Source organism: Rutidosis leptorrhynchoides, chromosome 4, assembly GCF_046630445.1.
Source record: "Rutidosis leptorrhynchoides isolate AG116_Rl617_1_P2 chromosome 4, CSIRO_AGI_Rlap_v1, whole genome shotgun sequence".
Classification (NCBI taxonomy): domain Eukaryota; kingdom Viridiplantae; phylum Streptophyta; class Magnoliopsida; order Asterales; family Asteraceae; genus Rutidosis; species Rutidosis leptorrhynchoides.
In genome coordinates, this window is record NC_092336.1 from 378534227 (window position 1) to 378554426 (window position 20200).

Here is a 20200-nt window from a genome sequence, read left to right on the forward strand (position 1 = left end):
AAAAAAATTTGTTTCCCCCTGCTTCTCCCCGATTGGTTACTTCCCCATTGATCATGCCCCCTATATATATACCAAAAAGTCTCTTGGTAGGGTTTTTTTATTATATAAATGAAATGAAATGACATAAAGGGAAATGAAGGGGAGAAAACTCAATTACTCAAATCCTTTCAATTTGGAAGGAAGAGATGAAGAGTAAAATACTCGTCCATTACTTTCCCTTTTTTCTGTCAAAATTAGAGAAGGCATGTGTGATTTTTATTTTCTTCCAAATCAATTCATTTCTCTCAAAATAATAGCTCTGCAATAGAGTCAGGTCCGTTTGACTCATGGAATGAAATTGAAATTGAATCTAGACACACGTCGTATTTAAATTCAATTTCAATTTCGGCTTTGAATGACGTGAGTCAAACCATCTCGAATCCAAAAGGTTGCACGTTCTACATAATTACGTACTCCCTATGACTTTGTTCAGTAATACTGATACAGATGAAATCCAATTAAAAAACTCAGTTCATGTTTTCAAAATTTCCTATGAGGACGGGGATACTCACTCCTCCTATCACTGTAAATCGTAAAACCCATGTTTCTAAAACCCCAACAATTACAAAACCCCCATTTTCACATTTCATCATATTGGACTGTAAAACTTCTTCCGTGCAGTTCCCCACTGCAAAAAACAACTCTAACGAAGAAATTACACTCCAATTTGATAATATTAATCAAAATTCAAAGCTCAAAATAATTGTATATGAAAAGCTAAAAAATAAAAATTCGGACCCTGTTCAAATTCTTGAAGATGGTGGAGATTGGAGCAAAGAACTATTTTGGGCAGTTATTGGATTCCTCAATCAAACCTCCAGATCCAACCATGTTCTCCAGGTTAAATTTTACTTTTTTCGAATGTTGCACACCAGGTGTTTGATGAAATGTTGCATAATTTTTGTTTATGTATTGTTGCACACCAGGTGTTTGATAAATGGTCTCGTAAAAACGAGTCACGGATTAGCGTTGTTAATTATGAGCGAATCGTAAGATTGTTGGTTGATGAGGGTCTTGTTGAAGATGCAGTGTTGGCTTTAGACAAGATGAAGAATGTTCATGGTTTACGAGCCTCGTCGCAGATTTATGATTCAATCATTAATGGTTTTGTTGATAAGGGGAAGTATAATGATGCGTCGTTTCATCTTAAGGACATGGAAGATAATGAAATAAAGCCACTTGTTACGACTTATAATGGGCTGATTAGAGCTTATGCGAAGAATGGTCTGTATGATGATATGGCAAAATGTGTGAAAAGAATGGAAGCAAATGGGTGTTTTCCTGATCAGTCTACTTATAATTTGCTGATTAAAGAGTTTTCGGTAGCAGGATTATTGAAAAGAATGGACAGAACGTATCGGATTTTGATCTCGAAACGGATGGATCTTGAAGAGTCTACCATTGTTGCAATGCTTGAGGCGTATGCTAATTTTGGGGATTTAGAGATGACGGAGAAAGTTTATAGAAGGGTTTTGAGGTTGAAGCCGAAAGTTTACTTGAATGATGATTTGATTCGAAAAGTGGCTACTGTTTATATTGAGAACTATATGTTTTCTAAATTACATGATATGGGTATTAATCTTTATTCGAAAACAGGTGACAATAACATTGTTTGGTGTCTAAGGATGCTTTGTCCCGCATGTCTTTTGAGCCGTGCGGGAATGGAGTCCGTGGTGCGTGATATGGGCTACAAGAAAGTTCGGTGGACTGTAACAATTGCAAACATATTGCTCTTTGCATATGCCAATATGAAAGATAATAAAAACTTTAAAGTTTTGCTTTTGGAAATGGCAGCTCGAAATGTGAAGCCCGAATTGTTACTTGTGGGATCTTGTATGATGAACTTGGGTCCAGGTTTGATGGTATAGATGAGTTACGTTCTTGGAAAAAGATGGGGTATTTCCGGGATGTTGTGGAGTTTAAAACTGACCCTTTGGTTCTTGTTGCTTTTGGAAAGGGGGATTTTTTAAACACTGTTGAAGAACTTGACCACACAAAGAACAAAATTTGGACTTACGAGCAATTAATCAAGTTTGTTAATCAATATCAACATGGAACACGATGAAGGTATGCTGTCATACAAATATGGTAGTTTGATTAGATTATATTTGTATGAGTGTATAAACGTAAGAATTGTATGTACAAACTTATAATTACAATATTAAATGAAGATTTTTATCTTCTACGGATTTCGATTCCATGTATAAGTTAGATTCTACGTTAGGGGTTCACAGTCTCTTATATTATTCACGCCAAAATTAGAAATATATGTTTTTGTAGTTTCTTGCCTTCAGATAAACCAAGTCATTGTCAGTAGGTTATAAAATGATAATGTATATAGTGTAATTGAGTATGTTGCCTATCGCATTTTCAGGTTCTTAATACACAAGTTATAAGTGTGTGGGTATAGTGAAATATCTAGCAGTTTCTTTTTATATCACCAATTTACCACCTCCCTTTATGAACGACCTTCTAACCTCTTAAACTATATCATGGAGTTCAACCACTTCACTTGATATTACAATGATTCAATTTATTAAGCGAGTGCTGCTGTTCATTTGTGAAATGTAATTTAAAATATATCTACTACACTATATGTTACCAAGTTGGATGATATATGTGGAAATCAGAAGTGTTTTTATACAATTCAATGGTGAAAATATCATCTTGTTAAATACACAATATCTGATACTCCTATATAAGTAATGAAATGAAATTATTGGAGCAAATATGTGAGTTTTATAAAAAGAGAATAAATAGAATCTGATGAGACGATGAAGCAAATATACAACGATGAAACGCATGTTCGAAATTTTAACAACACTTTTTTACTGGATGTTAATGAAGGTACGATTCGAAGAAGGTTAACATACCAAAGCTAGTAGCAATTGGTTTGGATCATCAAATATTCACATCTATGTATGAAACATTAAACCATCATAGTCTAGTAATTGAGGTACCGAGGTACTGACATCTGTGTATAAAAGACAAATATTAAAAATATATGAAATCGTCAACTAGATGAAATTAAGGTTACTTCTTCACAAATAATTAAACTTCAAACCATGAATATCCAACATTACAAAACTAGAATTTAAGACAGTACAGTCCATGCATCAAATCAAACACAAAAAACCAGAAGCCGAAGCCAAAGTTTTTTTTTGCTCTTTGGGCTCAATGGAGCAGAATCCACTCCTATATATAACCTTAAAGTTCAATACATACTATTAACTTACAAAACCGTCAAAAAGAAAATGTAAAAGTGATCAGTTACTCTCCCTTGCTAACTTGCAGCCTCAAACAACCATTCTCTCAACACTCACAACACCATTCATGTTGTGAAACCCTTGATAAAAGAGGTGGTCTGTGCTGCACACAAATTGATCACATAACTCTATGAAGAGCTTGATTTTGATGTGGGGTCAGGTCAGGTCAAGAAGATACGACTGCTAGCTTCTGTAGATGCTCGAAGAACACTTGAAGGTTCACGTCATCAGTGAATATAACATCCATTCCAGCACCCACGTCGTTATTGTATGTTGCTGATGGGTTTAACTTGGCTAATAAAAATCTAGCCTGTTTCACAAAAAACAATGCACCAGTCAAACAATATACCAATAATAAGAATATTTTCGGTAACAGGTTAGCATTGAATAGGAATATCTTTTTTGGTGCATATCAAAGTGGGTTGGATTGAAATTCGACCCACAGACACTTTGTTGTGATGCTATATTATACGTCACGAGTTATGTATGTAAACATCAAACAGAGCACATTATGAAATTGTTTACAGATAAGGTTAAGATTGAACGATGACCTGAGAACCATGTTGATCGCAGACCACTAATCTTGGTACAGGAAATCGTTCACATATTATCAATTCAGCATCATCATGTGGAGCTTGCAATAACTGAGCAAATGCCTATGAAAAAGTAGAACGTCATCATGATGTGATACACATACATTTATATTTACACACTCATATATAACAAAATAGTATACACATGAGCTATTTGATACAATGAAGAGTACTTATATAGAACAGTAAATAAGCATATACATCTCATGCCTAATAAAATATTTATTTTAGTGTGTTGTAATGTGTTTCGAAAGTGATTATTGCGATAATAGAATTTAATGATCAAAATTACCTCATATCTCTATTGGACATATAATATTGTGTAGCTTAGATATGTTAGAAACTTTAAAGAGTTCTTGTTAAGATTAAGACATAAAAAAACACAAAATACTAAAAATTTGAGAAAAATGGTTACCCCCTTTCTGCAATTATTAGTACATACTGCAACTTTTTACCTGTTTTGCAAAATTCAACTAAATTGACCCTGAAAACTAGTAGAAAACTGCAATCACATTTACATGTATACTCAAAACTGATTACTGTCATGTCACTTTACATGCACATCAAAACACCTCCTTAACTTCATTCAAATTAATCAATCAAGATCTTTCAGAAAAGAAGAGCAAAATTAATGAAAGACGTACTTGATGTTCAGGCTGATTCTGGTAACCCATGTTCCTCCATTGAGCTATTGTTGTACCATGGAAAATAACAACACTAAAGTATGAATCCAGTAAAAGAATTCGATCAGCAGAAATGGACGCCACATCAAGCAATGCTGGTGAAGGAAGTGAGTTAAATGAATATGATATTAACGATGGTTGAATCATAACCGTAGCATTTGTAATACTCTCTCGGTTTAGCATCATGCGGAAATAAGCAGTTTCATCTGGACTGTTATTAAACACCTGTCACAAAAAGGCATACATACATAAAACGGGTGAACTTTACATCATTAGGATTAGAGACTATTGACAAGCTTTACCTGCACGAATTGTGATCTTCGAAGATTGAACATAAATTGGGGGAACAAAGAGAAACTAGGGTTTAAAGAAAATGACGATGGATCGTCCTTTCTGTAGTCGCCAAATTTAGAACAAAGACGAATTAGGTTTCTATCGATCCATCTTGTCGCATCAAATGATTCCTGATATTGTTATAAAACCGTCAATGGTCGATAGAGACGTCATAAATTAAGTAAAAGAAAAACATTGCACAATTCCTACCTCGGACTCCATCTTATAAGAAGCTAATCTAGCCATTACTACAGCGGCAGTTTCTTGATCAAACCCCTGCATCAATTCCTGTAAAAAAAAAAAAGTTCTTTTATCGTTTCAGCTGGTAAGATAAAAATGCATTAATGCTAAAAACAATGTCTTGCTAAGCAAGATTGATATATTTTACACAACTTTAGCTCATATAATGTCTAACAGAACTGATTACATTATTTGATACATATACTTACTAATATACTATATATTGAAGAAAATTTTAATGTTTGATATCTATGCATATTTTACTCTAATATGAGCAACAAATGGTTAATCATTGAAAGTTAAATGTTATACCTCAGAGTTAGCAGCACTCTCAACCCATCTTCTTGTGACGGTAGTAACTCGCAATTTAGTTTGCCCATCAGCAGTCTGATAGCTGCACCAAAATTCACAATTCATAAATATATATTATGCAAAGAAGCTTGATCATATTCGGATAACTGAACAAGATCAGACAAAATAAAATATTTTATAAAGCAAATAACGTTATTTACTTTCTTTTAAGACATTTATCTTTCACTTTTTTTTTTATCAATCAGAATCAAATAAAATAAGCCGCGGAAGACGGTATTTGGACGTGCTTCGGCTGTGAATGACTGTAATATTCAGATAACTTAATGTTTAAAAGTTAAAAGTGTGGCAAATCTAATAATCAATGGAAGTAAGGGAGCAATAGTGGCCAACAAAGAGCACTTTTGAGAACGAGAAAAACAAGACTTTTGCTCACTGGGAGTGTGAATCTCTTTAATTTGGTTAGGAAAATCATATTTTACCCGTAATTATTGCTATTGGTAATAGATTAATTATGCATTGCTGATTATTTGACCACAAAATAACCAGATAAACAGAAACAAGACTTATTAATCTGACCATTTGAAGATGGTTCTAACAACTTTAAGTATCAGTAGTCATGTAATCAGTTCTAATGCAAATACAAACACACCCTTCTTTTCTTTATAATTCTAATCAATTAATGTGAACTTCATATCAACTTCTCAAGAAGTTTACAAAAAAAACATATTATTTACCTTGTAATTGTCTGTATATAGAATTGTGGATTAACATTGCCAGAAGGATCTTTGTCGCCTGAAGATATATCAAAGAAAACAGTCAAACATGTGTCTTTGTCCAATCCACACAACTTCCAAGCTGTGGTATTCCCCTGTCCGATCACCGTGCTTGCAACAGCAGGTCCTTTCTGCAAAAAAAAAAAAAAAAAAAAAAAAAAAAGTCGGTAATAGGTTTTCATAGATAATAATAATAACCAAGGAGAACTTTATTATTGATTTTTGATAATAACCAGATAAATTTTAGTAACAGACCTTGTCCAAGGATGTGCAAGGTCCAATAATCCCCTGAATTCTAATATCCTTCGAACAGTTAATTTCAAGTGTGCCACTGAAAATAATTATAATAATATGTTAGTGATGAATTTTAGAAGGATACAAAAGCCATGATATTATAATTGAAAAATGATAAGAGCGTCAGTTATCAAGCATGATGACACTCACTTGTGAGCAAGGCCAAGAGACTCTTCCCCCTTTTCAAAAACGCGCTTGAACGAATCTTTAAAGACTGAATGACCAAAACTTTCAGCAAGAACAACAAGGCCGCCAGTTCTTTCAATAATGACCTTCATCTCTGCAACCCCAACCTAAGTAGATACAATCTCCATAAGTTATTTATATTATTTGAGTAGTCATATAATCTCGTTTGAATAATAATAATAATAATAATTGTAAAAGTTGCAACAAAACAGGTTATTGAAAGGTTTTCATTTGTTACATATTCACCCATTCTTTCAACCAAGCTTGCAGAGATTTTCACTTCTATCTGACAAATAGTTTATATGCTTTCTTTTGCAAGATTGTATATTTTTACCATGTTAGGCTTTAACTCAATTCACGAACAGAATTGGTAACAAGGTAATAATAGGAGGTGATTTCTACATACCCAAAATCATCCATATACCACCAATTATGCATTGCATTATCGTAAAGTACAACACAATAAAGCATAATCATTACCCGTATTAAAAGTTGGGAATTAATCGGCTGGGACCTTGTAGTTGAATAATCAGTCAAATCATTGTTTAATCATATTAAATTTTTTATCCATTTAAATAATAACTTTTAAATTTAATGTGTAGATATACAAGAATTCATAACATAAACAAACATGAACTTTAACATAATTGTCTAGAAACATAAACATAATCGTTCAGTTGTTCAAATACTCCAAAATCCTAATTTTAATTCATATTAGAAAGTTGACCAACTTTGAATTTGAGCAATGTTGACCGACTTACCGACTATTCACCGACTTTAACCCATTGACCACAGATGACTGATTTTTGCAAGTCGGGACTGCCTGCTTCTAACACCAATCAATTGGGGATAAATCTCAATTTTTACAACCATGATTTGTAACAAACTCAAATAACTAATTATGTGATTATTAAAGCTTCAAAAGTTAAAATCAAACCCACACAACCATTTACTGTCAATCTTTATCTGATTATGACTATTTAATATAAAGCACATATCCAGACACTCCGTAGTATGAACGATTATTGATAGAAGTAAAAAATAATAATAATAAATAAATAAATAAATAAATAAAAAACTATCGAGCTAATATAAATATAAACAAATTTCAGAATTAATGTCACAATATTCACACAGAAGAGATAATCATCATTATATATTAAAAATTATAAACAGATAAAAAATCCAAAGTGCCAAACAATTAGCAGGATCAGGATATATATAGTCTTCTACCTGATCAAGGGCAGAAGCAAAAAGATCCAAGACATGACCCTGGCTAACCATCTGCTTTGCAAGTTCCTCGTAATACTGAACTGCTTTCCTAAAAAACGGTGCTGCATCCTTGTCCAGATCTTTGTGTGAACGAACCGGATCAGAAAGATCTTTGGATACAATCTACCAAAACAAAAGATAATAATATGATTTGAGCTTCACAACTACAGAACACCAAAAGTAAACACATAACATATTTTTATCGTTACTATGATCATTTAGTTTATCAGATATGATTACTGGATAACGAAACGATGTCAATAAAAAGCAGTACTTTGGGGTTATATTAGCTAGATCTGCTGTAAAGTATGCTAACTAGAACAACAGCATTTGTAAACAGCATCATCAAGTAATAAATTTGAGTTAAGTTACACAATCAAGCGAAAAGTTTAAAAACAGCTTACAGAACCAGGGCCTTCTGTGCACGGACCACCGACCAATGCGACTATACGAGCACCGGTACCAGGCAAGCAAGCCCCAACCAAACCAGCAGCAACACTCAATGCCACTCCAGTACACCTTAATGATCGATTCCCAGGTGCAACCGGCCATTGATCAGTCCCTAACTCCTCCAAAAGCTGAATCATTAATCACTTCAATGAGCATCCAAACACATCAAAAAGTTCAAATTTATTCAATTTAAATAAAAAACGCACCGAATGAATAACATAAGCACCCTCAGAAGCAGGCAACAAGAACCTAGTAACACCAGAATTCATAAACCCTCCTCCATTTTGAAACCCTTGACCACCAACTCTCCTAGCACCACTACCACCTAACCCTAACTGCTCCAAAACCTGATCTTTACTCAAATCTTTCGATCCACGAAACACATAAACCTTACTCATATCACCATATCCTAGCTCATGAACCTGAACTTGTGTCCCAAATGATACAAACCCTACCAAAGCATTCTCTGGTAAAAATTCAAGTGCTTGTTGTACCGCCGACTTAACATACGCTAGTTCCTCCTCAATCATACATGTATCAATTACAAAGACATACGCTGAAGCCGTAACAGACACATTATTATGCATCATATCCTGATTTGGTAATTCATACTCGATAGTAGTGTATTGTGGATATAGTTCAGCAGGAACATTAGTTTCAGAGATACCTGGAATATAACCAATACGATCATTCACATTACCATGATCAAAGAAACACAAGCTTCGTAGAAGCATTATTACCACATTTTCATTATAACAAACAAAACCATAATATGACTATGACTAATTCATAGTAAAATGCAGCTTATCAATATAACTCAGCAGAAATATTAGTTTCACAACAGCATTATTACATCATTATCAATTTGATATACAAAATCATGATCTGGGTAATTTATATTCAGTCGCAATTTATCAGGATAGCTCAGAAAGATTAGTTTCATAACAACACTATTACAACATTCTCTTTATCATAAACAAACTCATGATCGATTGTACTGCAGAAATAATCAGCAAGAACATTAATTTGTAACAGCATCATTAATAAAAAATGTCATTGTTGTGATCAGAATCATGATCTAAGTAAAACACACACGAGCTTACTGCATTGTAGAAATAATTCAGTAGGAACATAAGATTCATCACCCCAGCTTTACGAACTTCATCATAAATATTATGAATGAAATCATGATCTAAGCAACGCGTATTCGACCGTAATATAGTGTACATAAAGTTCAACAAAATCAATATTTTAGATAAATACCTACGAAATTAGTTTCTTTACAGCTATACTACGAACTTTATATCATGATGCGACTAATGTGAGTTCGATTTGTAAGATACAATTAAAAATAATACCTGAAAAATGATGAGGAAAATGATTTCGTTGAAAGCAAAACGGACAGATCCAAATTAGGGCTTGAAAATCAACACGAGAAAACGGATTAAGTACGGCGGAACACGTTTTACATCTTAAAGGAATGTAGGGATTGGTCGGAATATGAGGATGATGACGGATCGGAGAAATTGATGCGGCGATTGGGATAACGCATTTGCTTGATTCAACTTTTGATCGAGGCCACGTGTTCCAAGTCATGCGAATTCCGTCGATTCCTTCAGGATCGGTGGTAGCCATCTCAGTTGACATGATTGGAAGAGTGAGTTTGGAGATTTGTTTGATTTAGGGTTTAGGTTGTGATTTTGGGGGAATTTGATTTGATAGGGGAGTAAAATTGGGAGTCAAAATTGAGGGTGGAGTGAAGGAGGACTGGTGTTTTGTGTGATTCAGATCATAAATTTTTGGATGTTTTTGTAAGAAGATGTTAATATTTATTTATGACAATAGTTTTTTCAATTAATTGTAATGTAAATGTAATTGTAAGATGTAAGATTTATAGTTATATATAGATATATAGATATAGATAGATAGATATAATATATATTTATTTATATTTAAATGGTTTAAAATTCTAATCTTAATAATTTAATAATTTAATTTGACTTAAATGATTAATTCATTTAGTTTTAATAAAACTGATAAACATTAATACTTTTTTTGGATTTACATCTCGTTTAGCGAGCCAAGTAATTTCATGACGACTACTCGCTTTGCAAGTAATTCAAGATCATCACGAGTAAAATTTGTATTTATTTTCATCTAATATATAAAGTTTTCTCTTATATTTTTATCGTGCATAAAACTATTATTGATCGTGATTGTGATGTCAGAGACAAATTATGTAAATTATATACTTTTTGATAAATGAAAAAAGGTGAATTTTTTATTGTGAATGTATTTGACATTCATTGACTCAAAATGTCAAATTTTTGTGTCAAATATTTATATAGTGATGTGATAAATTTGATTGGAAAATGAAAGGAAAAAAAATAAATTAATATAAAAATATATATCCATTTAAAGCAACAAAATATATATGATTGTTTGCTTTAAAATTAACACTTCTTTCACTTTCCGTCAATAGAGTGACTCATGCATTTGTTTGACAACCTCTCACGCTTACCTTCTGTCACCTATGGTTCACCTCATCTGGCGCATGACTTTGACGTTGCGTTATGAAAAGTCTAATAGTAATAGTAGGTGGGTCGATTATCATTTTGAGAGTTGGTCCACCAAATGAAAGGCTTGAAATTACTATTCACCGGTACCTTATTTATAATTTAAGTTTTTTTTCTTTTAGTTTGTCTTTATACGGCAGCGACTCTTGCTTTTCGATTATTTTGTTTACTTTCACGCTCATATTTTTTTCTCGGCGAAGCGGGGGTCTTACTTGTTATTATATCAAGTATGGTTACAAGTGTGTTGAGATAACTGTACTAAATGGGGAGTTATAAGTGTACTACTAAAATTTATAAATACAACAAAAAAACTGGATTAAATGGTTGTACAATACAACATTATATTCTATGCTTATTGTTTAGTGGTGTATAAGAATAACTTTGGTGGTGTACGAAATATATCTCTACTAAAAATATGTTTTTAATGTATTATAGAAATAAAAATTTGATATGAGTCAATTTACCTTAGACCACACTCCAACCGAGCCTCAGTTTACCCCGTCAGTCCCATCATGTATAAAAGTTAAACTTTAAGTATAGAAAAGGTAACTTTCTAATATATAAAAGGTAACTTCAAGGTATAAAGTATAAAATATAAAATATAAAGTTTATATTCGGTACAAAAATTACTATTAAATAAAAGCCACCAAAAATTTATGACAGGATTTATCTTTTTATTTGTCATGAGTTAAGTTTCACCGTCATCACCATTAAACTCGAAATAATTATTTGAAATGAACGCGACGAATAATATTCAAAACGGAGCTTTCAAGCAATACCAACGGACCTTTGTTTTTTAGCAATAAACATGAAAGTGATTTAAATTTACAATTTAGGTCGATCTCTACATTATTTTTAACATATGAATATAATTATCATAATATTAAATGTACATGATCACCCCGGGAATACTCTTATCTTGCTAAAATGACTAGAAAATAGTTTTGTAAATTTTTCGCGTAATCATTGCTAAAGCGATGAGTGCCGGAACTCGCACCTAGTGAACTTTTTGCATGTTATATACAGTTTATACAACGTCCCTTCATTAGAACCATAACCAAAGACAAACAGATTTTGGCCGCTGCAACGCACGGCCCGATACATCTCTAGTTATTAACAAAAAAATATTAATCAAAAAGTTATTGTCTTATTACTATCGAGATAGATGCTCTTTCTAACTATGAATGTATTAGTTTAACTATATATATATATATATATATATATATATATATATATATATATATCAAAAAAGTTATTAAATATAAATAATAAATATATCTACCAAAAAAATAATATTTATCTGTTTTTTTATTGAGCAACGAATTCACTAAAATCAAAAGACAACCCTCTAGCAAGGAACTAACAAGAGCTTACAACAATGGGTAGTGATATCTACACAACCAATTTTTACAAATACACAACCAAACATGTTTTACAGTGTTGTACTGTACAACACTGTAAAGCATGTTTGATTGTGTATTTGTAAAAATTGGTTGTGTAGATATCATCACCCTACAACAATATCAAAAGCCAATTATTTTAAGACAAATTGCAACTTCTATAACGAAGACATAAAAATTGTATAGACATTCAAATAAAACACATTTTCTCACTATATGAGAATCAAACACCTCACTATTACGAAGACGCCAAATCATCGAAAAAGTGGACACACCAATCACTGAAAGTGTTTAGAATTATGTGTTGTATACTCATTCCAAACAACCATATATATATACAAGCTACATATCTTGGGCACCAAGTATACCATAAATATCGACATCCTAATTGGAGACTAGATACAATTCCAATTACATAAGGAAAACTATATCTACGCTAATACACCCCCGCAGTCGCAGCGGGAGGAGGCCGGATGCAATAGTTTTCATACTATTGCATCTCATGATTGGTGTGCCCTTCGAAAAGTCCTTTACAGTAAAATCAAAAGGATCAAACTCAAGAGAAATATGGTTATCGTTTGATAATCGACGAACGGAAATAAGATTCGATTCTTTATTAACTGAGGAGAGTATAGGATATCACGTAGAATAAGTGGTCGGGTTGAGGTAGGAGAGGATGTGTTACCATAGCCTTTTATTGGAATATAATACCATTACCAACAACAATATGTTTAGAAATGCTTAACGGATAAAAAGACATAAGTTTATCTGAAGATGAGGCCATATGAGAAGTTGCGCCCGTATCCATATACTGATTGTCGTCCGGTGTATTCAATGACATTGCTAGCTCAATATCCAAAGTTGCATAAAATTAAAATAATGCGTAAAAAAAGATGTTGGAGTAGAACCAATGCAAAACAAAAAAGTCACGGTCAATAAAAAAAATCACGACTAATAATAGCCTCAAATACAAATCAATTTATTTATTAATTGATCTTTTGTTGACTAACGTAATAGCTGTAGCCTGTAGTGTAAGATCCAGTTTTTGTCAGTTGAGTCGGACGCCGTCCAACATGGTGGGACGCCGTCCAGTTTTGAAGGGCTGGACGCCGTCCAGATGGCCTGACGAGCCAGCTTTGGTATTTTTGTTATTTAAAAAGGGGTAGTTTAGTAATTTCACTTTGTGGACGACTTTAAGACCCTAGATCAGTTTTGGTGAGCCTCATTACTCTTTTTCCATCTACCTTATCATCTTCCATTAAATCCTAGAGAGAGAGGAGGTTCTAGAGTGAGAGAGCTCCATTAAAGGAAGAAAGAGGTTGAATCGGGTCTTAGTGCGAGTTCTAAAGTTGTTCATCTAGTCGCTAGCTACGTGGTGATTGTATTGGTAAGTTATAAAACCTAATTTCTTTACTTAAATTGTGTTAAGGGTTAGGGTTTGGGTTAGTGTTGCACTTAAAACCCATTTGTTAGTGATTTGAGGGTTTTGGGTAAGTTTGGGTCATGAAGACCCAAAAGATGACTAACCTAGGGTTTTGAAAAGTTAAAGTGTGTAAATGAGTCTTAAAGGCTTAGTAAATCACTAGCACATTTGTAGTTAATATTAGTGGGTGTCATTTGGGTTGTGGGTGACCCAAATGGGCGTGTTGACCTCGAAATGGGTCAAATGGGTCTTGGGCGACCTAGGTTGTTAAATGTGTATGAGAACACACTAAACTTGTGATTATAAAGTGTTTAAGACCATATTTGACTAGTGTTAGGGTTTTGTTGGTGTTGACCTAAACATTAGGGTTAGGGGTGCAAATGGGTCGGAATTGCATCTTGGGTCAAAATGGCTCTAGAATGGGGAGTAAGTTGGTTGACCAACTTGTGTTGTGATTGATTATGTGCTAAATGTGATAGATACGTTACATTGAAGTTGCAAGCTCGGTTATCTTTCGCAAAAGACTCTAAGGTGAGTGGAATAATTATATGCGTAGGTATATAATGTATTTATTTGTTGTAGCGTGAGATGTGAAGTGTCGAGGTGTTAAGACACCACGTTTCACGTGACGAGTGAAGCATCGAGGTGTTAAGATGCCACTCGAGGTGAAGCATCGAGGTGTTAAGATGCCACCTAGGGGTGATGTGTCGAGGTGTTAAGACGTCACTCCATAATAAAGGGTGAAGTGTCGAGGTGTTAAGAAGCCACCCGAGGGTGAAGTATCGAGGTGTTAAGATGCCACCCGGGGGTTAGTGATACGAGGTGCTAAGTACACTAATGGATGTTGTGAACTCCGATGGCCTTTCGCGGGCGCCATTCCCTTGTACGATTGGTTAACCATGGTTATTGTGTTGAGTTGTAAGCATATTATATGGTTCGAGTTATATACATATATATATGTCTTGTTATGCTAGCTTGTGATATAGGAGGTTGATAGCCTTGTACTTGAGATGTTAAGCCCTTTTGTGTTGCTAGCATGTATGCGGTATTGTGTAAGTGTGCAAGTAGGTATTTTATATATGTACGTGTATAACTTTTGCATTCACTAAGCGTTAGCTTACCATCTCGTTGTTTACCTTTTTAGGCTCCGGCGCGGACAAAGGCAAAGGTATTCAGTTGGATTAGTGGTCTTCCGCTTATTTTGATAGGGGACGCTTTTGGGTTAGCTTTTGGAAGTTCGGCCAAGATTTGGGTAGTTTAACCCCAAACACCATGCTCTAGTGTCGTTTGGAAATTAAACTTGTATTGGTTGAAACTTATATTTTTGATCGAAACTCGTAAGACGGGTCGATGGGGCCCGATGTTGTAAAAATTGTTTTGATGATGGAAACCTCTTATTTTATTATATTGTGATACGTTGTAAAAAGGTTTTCGTTTAAAAGTGTCGGGAAGCGGGATTTCCGCTCACGTGAGTTGGACCCGGGGGACAGCAGCTTCCAGGCAATCTGGATGTCGTCCAAATATGTTGGACGCCGTCCCGGTCTTAAGTGCTGGACTTCGTCCAGAAATCTGGACGCCGTCCAGTTGTGCTACAGCAGAAATTTTTTTTTTTTAGCGTGTTTTTGGTAAATCGAAGTTGGGTTGTTACAAGTGATATCAGAGCATGGTCTAAGGGATTTAGGCGACTTGAGATATGTGCCTAGACTTAGACTTTAATGTGTGTGCGCTTTATACGGGACTTGTAGGACTTTGGGTCGGAACGGGAATTGCTAGTGCTAGTGTTTATGTGAACTAACCTTGCGCTAGTTGTTTTGTGTTGTGTTAGCAATCATCAAGCGAGATAGATGTTGTACTAGCAAGTTAATGTGACGTGATCGCGTAACAATGATTAGCTACCGTTGTTACGGGTTCATATCGTGTCAAACAAGCGATGTACGACAATTGTTGAGCAAGATGGGGTAGTGTGGTGTATATGTATATACATATGTGTTAAGTCCTTTCGTTTTGTTGTTTAATTTACTTCGTTTTATAGAATGAAGATGAGAAATGGACACGACACCAATGACGGAAGTATGAGTGAGGACGTTGAACTCACGGCCATGGTTGAGGTCATCTTTAAAAGGCTAAAAAAGGATTTTCTCGACGATGTAAGGTTTTCCAAGAGTCGGTTGATGGGCAAGTAACCGAAATGATAAATGAGCGAATGAATGCCGCGATCGAAGAGGCATTAGAAGCTAGAAACATTCGTCCTCGTGGTGAAGGGGGTGATGGTAACGGTGGGAATGGAAGACGGGACTTCCATTTCAAAAATTTTAAGGATGCTCAACCCCTGATATTTAATGGGGTGCGAGATCCATTAAAAAGTACATGTTGGATCTCCGATATCGAGGGAACTTTCCGTACCGCGGAATCTCCTCCCGAGAAGAAGGCAAGATATGGTTCTAGTATGTTGCAGGAAGAAGCTAAGTTGTGGTAGGATGATAAAATCAACTTATATGGTGAGGAGCAATGTATGAGTTTGACATGGGAAGAGTTCAAGAAGGAATTTTTCAAAGAATACCGAACTTCTTCCGATCTTGATAAAATCCGGGACTAGTTGCACAATTTGCAACAAGGTTCAATGGACTTGGTTACTCTCAAGTCTACCTTATTGGCAAAGACTCGTTTTTGTCCGGAATATGTTGGTGACGATCACAAGCTAATGAAAGATTTCTACCTTACCATGAATGATGAGTATAAGGGTAAGATTAGTCTAGGAGCGGCTAAGTCTTTTGAAGAGTTATTTGAATTGGCTCGGGGTTTTGAGCCGGAGGTTCCAAGGAGAAGTGATTTCCCTTTTTCTAAAAGAAAGTTTGAAGGTTCTAGTCATTCTAACTTTTCAAACAAGAAGAACAAGAACAAGAAGGGTTCTGAAAGTGTCAATAGCGTGAAGAAGGGCGCTTCCGGTGGTTTTTCTTTTTCGTGCTACAATTATGGGCAAGCGGGTCATATGGCTCGTGATTGTCCGAAACCATTTTCCGGAAACAAGCTCACTTGTTTTAATTGCGGTAAAGAAGGGCATAAGAGGCCGGAGTGTCCCGATTTGCGAAACGATAACGTTAAGCGTCTAGAGAAGGTGGCGGGTACAGCTAGGGGTCGCAACTATTTGATGACGAATGATGAAGCCAAGCAATCCAACGAAGTTGTCTCAGGTACTTTTATGGTTAACTCTAATCTGGCACGGATACTTTTTGATAGTGGTGCAATTTATCGTTTGTGTCTCCAAAATTCGTGCCTAAACTTAATAGACCGTTAGCTAAGTTAAGTCGTCTGGTAGAAGTCAAAATAGCGGACGGCAAGACGGTGCTAGTGGTTGATGTGTGTAAGAATTGTGATGTTGTGTTTGGTGCCGAAAACTTTAAAATCGATCTCATCCCGATGACTTTGGGCGATTTGATATCGTTGTTGGTATGGATTGGCTAGATCATAATAGAGCCGATATTGCATGCCATGAAAAATTTACTCGTGTGAAGACCCCAAGTGGGGGAGAGTTAATTATTCACGGTGATAAGCGTAGAAGACTTGTGCCGATATGCACTTTTGCACGGGCACATCGTTTCCTTGTTAGTGGTGGCATGGATTTTCTTGCCCATGTTGTTGATACTCGAGATGAGCCACCCTCCATTCGTGAAATTTCGGTGGTAAATGAGTTTGAAGACGTTTTTTCGGATGAGTTACCGGGTGTTCCGGCGGAAAGATAAGTTGAATTTCGCATTGAGTTGGTTCCGGGAGCTACTCCCATTGCTAAAACTCCTTATCGTTTAGTGCCGACGGAAATGCAAGAGTTGTTAAATCAAACCCAAGAGCTACTTGAAAAGGGTTTTATCTGACCGAGTACTTCGCCTTGGGGCGCTCCGGTTTTGTTTGTGAAGAAGAAGGATGGTAGTATGCGGATGTGCATTGATTACCGGGAGTTGAATAAAGTGACGATCGAGAATCGTTATCCATTGCCTCGGATTGACGATTTGTTTGACCAACTCCAGGGTGCTACTGATAATGCTAAAAACGAACATATATTTCATAGCATTATTCCTCAAGAAAGACAAGCTTTTAGTTGCAATTGTTCTATTTACAAGTGATATTCGTTTAAATAATAAAAGGTGAAGACAAAAGACAGATTCGACGATTTGAAGACGCAAACGACCAAAAAGCTCAAAAGAACAAAAGACAATCAAAAAGGTTCCAATTATTGATAAGAAACGTCTCAAAATCACAAGAGTACAAGATTCAAAACGCAAAGTACAAGATATTAAATTGTACGCAAGGACGTTCGAAAATCCGGAACCGGGACCAGAGTCAATTCTTAACGCTCGACGCAACGGACTAAAAATTACAAGTTAACTATATATATAAATATAATATAATATATAATTAATTATATTAATTATATATATATTATATATATATATTTAAAACCGTCGGCAGCAGGAAACTCCAAGGGTGTAAACTGTAAATACCTCTCCGCGACTCGCGGAGTTTTAAGGGTATTTGGCCGCGAGTCGCGGAGCCCCAAATTTCAAGTCTGGCTATAAATCAACCCGAATTCTGATCAAAATAACACAATTTTTTCTTCTCATTCATACGAAGTAATATATATTTATATTTATAATTTATATTTTAATTTTAATTATAATTCTAATAATAAGGGTATGTTAGCAAATGTTGTAAGGGTGTAAGTCAAAATTCTGTCCGTGTAACGCTACGCTATTTTTAATCATTGTAAGTTATGTTCAACCTTTTTATATTAATGTCTCGTAGCTAAGTTATTATTATGCTTATTTAAAACGAAGTAATCATGATGTTGGGCTAATTACTAAAATTGGGTAATTGGGCTTTGTACCATAATTGGGGTTTGGACAAAAGAACGACACTTGTGGAAACTAGACTATGGGCTATTAATGGGCTTTATATTTGTTTAACTAAATGAAAGTTTGTTAATGTTAATATAAAGATTTACAATTGGGCGTCCCTATAAATTACCATATACACTCGATCGGACACGATGGGCGGGGTATTTATATGTACGAATAATCGTTCATTTAACCGGACACGGGAATGGATTAATAGCCACTAGAATAATTAAAACAGGGGTGAAATTACATTCAAGGGTAATTGGTGTAATTGTTAACAAAGTAGTAAAACCTTGATTTACACGCAGTCGATAACCTGGTGTATTCATTAAACAAAGTATTAAAACCTTGTTACAATTCGAATCCCCAATTAGTTGGAATATTTATCTTCGGGTATAATAATAATTTGACAAGGACACTTGCAATTTATATTTATGACTGATGGACTGTTATGGACAAAAACCAGACGGACATATTGAATAATCCAGGACAAAGGACAATTAACCCAAGGGCATAAAACTAAAATCAACACGTCAAACATCATGATTACGGAAGTTTAAATAAGCATAATTCTTTTATATCATATTTAATTTCCTTTATTTTATATTTAATTGCACTTCTAATTATCGCACTTTTATTTATTGTTATTTTATTTAATCGCACTTTTAATTATCGTACTTTTAATTATCGCAATTTAATTTTATCGCATTTTTATTATTCGCAATTTCATTATCGTTATTTACTTTACGCTTTAATTTAAAGTCCTGTATTTATTTAATATTTTACATTAGGTTTTAACTGCGACTAAAGTTTTAAAATCGACAAACCGGTCATTAAACGGTAAAAACCCCCCTTTATAATAATAATATTACTTATATATATATTTGTATTTTTATAAAAGTAAACTAATATAGCGTTGAGCTTTGTTTAAAGATTTCCCTGTGGAACGAACCGGACTTACTAAAAACTACACTACTGTACGATTAGGTACACTGCCTATAAGTGTTGTAGCAAGGTTTAAGTATATCCATTCTATAAATAAATAAATATCTTGTGTAAAATTGTATCGTATTTAATAGTATTTTCCTGCTAAAATTTAATAGTATTTTATACCCCTCTGCTTTGACATCAAGTATTTTTGGCGCCGCTGCCGGGGAATATCTTAAAAGCCGGAAGCGCAACGCTAATATAAAAAAAAAAAAAAAAGAGATTTTTTATCTACTTTTATTAAAAGTCATTTTTGTAAAAATACGTTTTAAATATTCAAAAATATAAAAAGAAAAACAAAAATATTAGTATTTTTAGGATTTTGTTAAATATTTAAGTTTTATAAGTTTCTTTATTTTTATTTTAGTTTATAAAAATATAAGTTTTAATTTTAATATCTTTTAATTATTAAAAAAAAAAAACAGAAAACAAAATAAAAAGAAAAAAAAAAATAAAGAAAAACGCGTAAAAACAAAAGCTGTCA

At 34.3% G+C, this 20200-nt stretch overlaps 2 protein-coding genes across 2 annotated transcripts; one reads left to right on the forward strand and one right to left on the reverse strand.

Annotated features, from left to right (window-relative positions):
* The first annotated feature begins 439 nt into the window (after nucleotides 1-439).
* LOC139843939 (pentatricopeptide repeat-containing protein At4g14190, chloroplastic) lies at nucleotides 440-2177 on the forward strand. Its single transcript, XM_071834122.1, is given in 3 exon segments — nucleotides 440-879; nucleotides 966-1845; nucleotides 1848-2177. Coding segments are annotated over 3 exon segments (1503 nt in total). The 5' UTR covers nucleotides 440-513; the 3' UTR covers nucleotides 2105-2177.
* An 884-nt stretch (nucleotides 2178-3061) lies between these two features.
* LOC139843940 (protein transport protein SEC23 E-like) lies at nucleotides 3062-10216 on the reverse strand. Its single transcript, XM_071834123.1, has 13 exons — nucleotides 9800-10216; nucleotides 8648-9108; nucleotides 8396-8569; nucleotides 7953-8114; nucleotides 6684-6826; nucleotides 6495-6570; nucleotides 6201-6370; nucleotides 5467-5548; nucleotides 5125-5202; nucleotides 4884-5045; nucleotides 4543-4806; nucleotides 3857-3961; nucleotides 3062-3615 (listed from the first exon to the last, which is right to left on the reverse strand). The coding sequence occupies exons 1-13, from the start codon at nucleotides 10086-10088 to the stop codon at nucleotides 3472-3474; spliced, it is 2310 nt and encodes a 769-aa protein (XP_071690224.1). The 5' UTR covers nucleotides 10089-10216; the 3' UTR covers nucleotides 3062-3471.
* Nucleotides 10217-20200: the final 9984 nt, after the last annotated feature.

What these genes read in the sequence shown, in the direction of transcription:
- LOC139843940 (XM_071834123.1), bottom strand. Translation starts at nt 10,088, where the DNA reads ATGTCAACTGAGATGGCTACCACCGATCCTGAAGGAATCGACGGAATT. An exon ending in GTGCTTATGTTATTCATTCG is followed by an intron (nt 8,570 to 8,647) that starts GTGCGTTTTTTA and finishes TTAATGATTCAG; the next exon opens with CTTTTGGAGGAGTTAGGGAC. An exon ending in TCTCTTGGCCTTGCTCACAA is followed by an intron (nt 6,571 to 6,683) that starts GTGAGTGTCATC and finishes AATTATTTTCAG; the next exon opens with TGGCACACTTGAAATTAACT.